Genomic DNA, 4,966 nt, shown 5'->3' with positions numbered 1-4,966 from the left:
CCAATCTAATTAGGGTTCGATTACGGTGCTGAAGTAAAATTTTTTCAGCACCTGCTGAAACGAAGTGGATGTAAGCAAATCTCAACACGTGTTATAGTTGTTGGTGCAGTAGCAGACATAGATTGAAAAATAGCAGTGGTGGCAGGAATTTAAATGGGTTAATTACGATATGAAATCCCGTAATATGAAAGCATTAAGAAGTTATTACTTGTTAATGTGACACATGTTTTTGTTGATTTTTGTTGTTATTGGGTATGGGCTGTTTGGTTTTTGATGGAACTGGATTGGAAAGGCGAAGTTTGGTCAGAAAACAATTATGGGCTACGTAATATGACAAGAATAAAAATAGAAACAAAAGCAAAAATCAAAGAATACTTGTAATAATAAATTAATAATAAATTCAAAATGAAATAGTTAGGATAGTATGCGAAAACAAGCTATTTATCTCTTCTGGTCAATTGTGCCTTCGATTTTGTGTGTGTAAAATTATTGAGTTTATTTTTTAGTGTGTCAGAAAAATTAATAATAATAAAAATAAAGGTATTAAAAAAATAAAAAATTTAGAAGTTATAATTTATATATATTTTTTATTTTTTACTTAAAAAAATATTTTTAACACAATAAATAAATAAATAATATTTTTATATTATTGTACCTAAATATAATTATTAGATAAAAAAATATTTTTATATGAGATAACTAAATGTGAAATTACTTTTACTTTTTAATAAAATTTTTTAAAAATATAATAATAAAAAAAATTTAATACTTTTGATATATGTAATGTATTGAAAAAGTACAAAAATTAATTTTTATAATAATTTTTATAAAACATTTTTTTATAGTATGCTTAATAGAGCACAAGTTAGCAAAATTCTTTAAAAAAATATCGTTTGAAAACAAAATATATCGTAAAAAATCATTCAAACAAGCTTTTTGTTTACTTTGACAAAACATTTTTAACCAAAAATTTAATATCCTATTTTAACATTAGCGAATTAAAAAAAAATTATACACAATTTTAACAAAAACACTTGTTTTTCAAATTAAGAAATTAATACACCCACTAATACTATTAAATTTCTATTTAATTACCACAACTTTTACTAGAGCACATGTAATTTTTTTTCCTTTCCTTCTCATTCTTATTACTATTGCTTTCCCATTTTCTCTTTTTTATGTATTGTTTATAAGAATGTACGACTATACCATACTTTATCTGATGTATGACAACAACAAAAAAAAAAGAAAAAAAAACCATCAATATACCCATCTCTTGATAGGCCCAATTTTAATCCTTAACTGTCTCCAACTTCATTTTAATATAAACAAAATACTGATTCTATTGAATAAAATGATACGTGGCCGGTACAATAAACCCCAACCCACGATAGCAACAAAAAATTTCCTGTTCAACAGAAAAGGCCAAACCCAAATATTTAATCAACATTGGCTACCGATTACGCGGAGGTAATTACGCCCTGCCAAAACTGCAGTGCCTCGAGTTGTCTCTGTGCGTGCAACACAATCAACACACACGTCCTACTCTCCTTCATGCCAAGTCACTTAAGTATGTGCTGAAAGAATCTTACTTCAGCACAGTAGTATCCGCTATCTAATTAAAATCGATACAATTAGAATGGTTTTTTCTATCAAAACAAACCATTTCGCATGCAAACACCCCTTATACCGGTTAACTTAAGTATCTATATATATAAGGCAGAACTAATTTTTTTCAGTCAACATCAATTAATATTTTTAAAATTATTTTATTTATCTTAAATTCTAAATCCTAAATCAACTATTAACCTCAAACTCTAAATTATAAATCCAAAATCCTAAACTTTTCAAAAAAAAAAATTAAGAAGTAAAAATTAGCTAATATTAACTAATTAAAAACAAAAATATTATTTATACATTAAAACCAACCCTTAAAATCACCCACCATAAAATATATACAAAACACGAATATATAATAACCAATTTAATTGACTTTTTTGTGCTCATAAAATATTTGTTAAATTAATTGTTAACATCTAATCTAACAACTAAATTTCTTGTGAGTATTGAGTTACTAATTAATAAGGTTGAGATTCATAGCATGCGCCCAAATTAAAACATCATATTGCAACATATTAGATATTGGAAATTAGCTACTTCATAGCTATAGTTTTCTTCTAACAAATAAAGTGTAATGCATTGTGTTTGTTTTATGGACCTTCAAAAACGTGCACTTACCGGGGAAATAAGAAAAAAACATTTACAACAGCTTCGGCTCCAATTGCAGAAATACTTATTGATGTCATTATATTCTTCCAAGAGTCAATAATCTCATAATACGAAACTTCTTACTTTTCCCTATTAAAATGTAAATACAAAAATAAATTCTTAGTATAAAAGTAGCCAGAAAATGATTATCTTTCAAATTAAAAAACAAAATAGAAAAAAAAAAGACCATGGATATTTAAACAACTTTAGAAATTAGAGAAGCATCTATTGAGGACCTTGTTCAACAACTCCATGCCACTTTGCTCTTGGAATATGCTATTTAGACAATCGTCAACAAAGAAAGGGTGAAGATGATGGGCACATTGAATATGAACATCATGTCAAAACCAATCAGTATCACATTTTCTTTTATTCTATCTAAAGAAATTTCACTTGTCATGAATAGTTTTTGGTTAAGAACCACTAAAGAGGACAAACGTATACTAAACAAAAATTGCTCCATGTTACAAAAATGAAAAAATTAATTGTCCAGAAGGCAGAGGCTATTGAGAGACACCAGTATTTGCGCCTTGGTCAAGATCTGAAAATCTCGAACCAACTTGCGTGGAAAGCCTCATGAATTTTTCGGCGCACCTGAGAACACATGTTTCCTCTTTCTTGGTTAGGGTTTTCCGATAAAATGTATCGACACAATCCTTGAAACATCGCTCCACTAATGAATTATACATCCTTAGACTGCAATTTTAATGTAACAGAAAACAAATTAACAAAATCCACCTTATGCTACAAGTAAACAATTTCTACACCAAATGGACCTAACCATAACTTCTTCATTCACATCTCTTCAACTTCAAACTCTATAAATAGTTGCATTGCTTTAATATATGCACAAAACAGTGTTAGTTTAATATGTAATTTTGCCAGAAACTCGCATTTAAGATTAGAAAGCTATCTCATTTTTTGCTTCAGTTCTTAACAGTTAACACACCCAATTCTAAAGTATCCAAATGAATAAGAAAAAAAGAAATATGATATTTCAAAAAGACTAAAAATAATGAGAAATTCTGCATAAAACAGGGAACTAGAACAAAGCAATTTTTTTCTCATTCCAGCACTATAAGCATTTTTCTACATGGGAGTACATTGATTGGTGATGGCTTCAGACTTGTCTGAAAGGTGCTAGCTACATCTATTGGACCAGTCGGAAATACAAGCTTTCTTGCACCCAAACGGACAGGAGATGAACTCCATTTTCCCCTGGCATGCGACAACTAGTCGAGAAAGAAAGGAAGAAGGCCTAAACAAGCGAGACAAGAAGGAATTAAGGAGCTATTCCCTTAGTCTAGTGGCAGCGCTTAAAAATCATCATCTAACATGAGAAGGCAACATTTTTGATGCATCAACCGCAATAGAAACTATTTTTAAGCCATAGACTTCCCTGATTGATAACCTAATGATCTTAAACATTGAGTCAATTTGAGGATTCAAGATAGAACAGGTCGCATATGACAGGAATCGACAACTATATGGCGCATATAGAGAAGAGTCATTGAATTACTATGTAGAAACAACAATTCAGCTCCTAAAGAATCAATTCACTCAATTCAGCTCTCATACTAAAAAAAACACAACGATTTTAAAAGAAACACAACCCAATATTAAGTTGCCATGCTACCCATATCCTAAATAATAATCTAACAATTTCATATGTGAGCAACATGTGAAGTTCAATCAAGGCTCCATAAGTTCATTGGCAACAAATCAACCTAAAAAAATTAATAATAATTTTTTTTTCTTTTTTTAAGATATAGCTTCCAACTTCAGATCCCAATCTAGCATTCAATCCTCGGGGTAATTACCCTTCCAAATTCCAATATAGAAACCTCACAAACAACTAAATACAACTAAAAAGTGAATAACAAAACAAAAAACGAACCAAAGCTCCGAATCCATTATTTCAAAGCAACATTAAAATAAATAAATAAATAAATAAAATTACCTGTCTCGAATTTGTAGCTGGTCTACCATGGTGGACATTCGTTGCTTATCCTCTTCAGGAAGATCAGACATGCCACTAAAGATGCCCTTATCCATCTCCAATTTACACGAACAAGAATGAAACAAAGCAAAACAAAACGGTTAACAAGGTTTTGATTTTATTTGTAATTTGTTCTCGCTTCTAAGGTATTGGTGGGTTTTTTTTTTTGGTGACTTTTGGTGGGTTTATAGTTTTGTCAACTTTTTAGAGGGTTTATGTTTTAAGGTTTATGACAAGTAAAAGAAAAGGAAAGATAATAAAAAGAAGCGCGCAGGTTAAACCCTAAAACTTGCACAGCAAACAGTTTCAATATACATAAATTAAAGGCTCGATATTGGCCTATTGGGTTGAGTTACGGGTCAACCCGATTTTAAACCAAATAAATGAAAACATGAATTATGGAGAGAAAAAAGTAAATGAAGAACGGGGCTTGGGCTCAGATTTCTATTGGCATTCACATTTCCCCCTTATGGCACTTCTCTGTAGGTCGGTTAGTACAATTGTACAAACGCAGAGCAGATAGGTCTTCTCATTTTTTTTTATTATTATAAAATGTACTATTTTATTATATATTTTTTTTAAGTAAGATAAAAAATAATAAAAAAAATATTAAATGGTAAAAAAATACACTTAATAAAATAATTAAGAGGATCAATTTTTTCAGCACGAATCTCTTATGTCTTTCGAAAGAAATTTGGA

At 29.6% G+C, this 4,966-nt stretch overlaps 1 protein-coding gene across 1 annotated transcript; it reads right to left on the bottom strand.

The window, feature by feature from the left end:
- Positions 1–2,400: 2,400 nt before the first annotated feature.
- Positions 2,401–4,465, bottom strand: LOC112727762 (mitochondrial import inner membrane translocase subunit Tim9). Its single transcript, XM_025777658.3, has 2 exons — positions 4,229–4,465; positions 2,401–2,964 (listed from the first exon to the last, which is right to left on the bottom strand). The coding sequence occupies exons 1-2, from the start codon at positions 4,321–4,323 to the stop codon at positions 2,772–2,774; spliced, it is 288 nt and encodes a 95-aa protein (XP_025633443.1). The 5' UTR covers positions 4,324–4,465; the 3' UTR covers positions 2,401–2,771.
- Between the last annotated feature and the right edge of the window lie 501 nt (positions 4,466–4,966).

This window comes from Arachis hypogaea, chromosome 12 (assembly GCF_003086295.3).
Source record: "Arachis hypogaea cultivar Tifrunner chromosome 12, arahy.Tifrunner.gnm2.J5K5, whole genome shotgun sequence".
NCBI classification, from domain to species: Eukaryota; Viridiplantae; Streptophyta; class Magnoliopsida; order Fabales; family Fabaceae; genus Arachis; species Arachis hypogaea.
Note: the sequence above shows the minus strand (reverse complement) of the source record. Positions and strands in the feature narration are given on the sequence as shown.

Bases quoted from the DNA above. Each gene is read 5' to 3' on its own strand.
- LOC112727762 (XM_025777658.3), bottom strand. From the start codon at position 4,323: ATGGATAAGGGCATCTTTAGTGGCATGTCTGATCTTCCTGAAGAGGAT. The intron at 2,965-4,228 runs GTAATTTTATTT...TTAAAATTGCAG, and splicing joins CAGCTACAAATTCGAGACAG to TCTAAGGATGTATAATTCAT.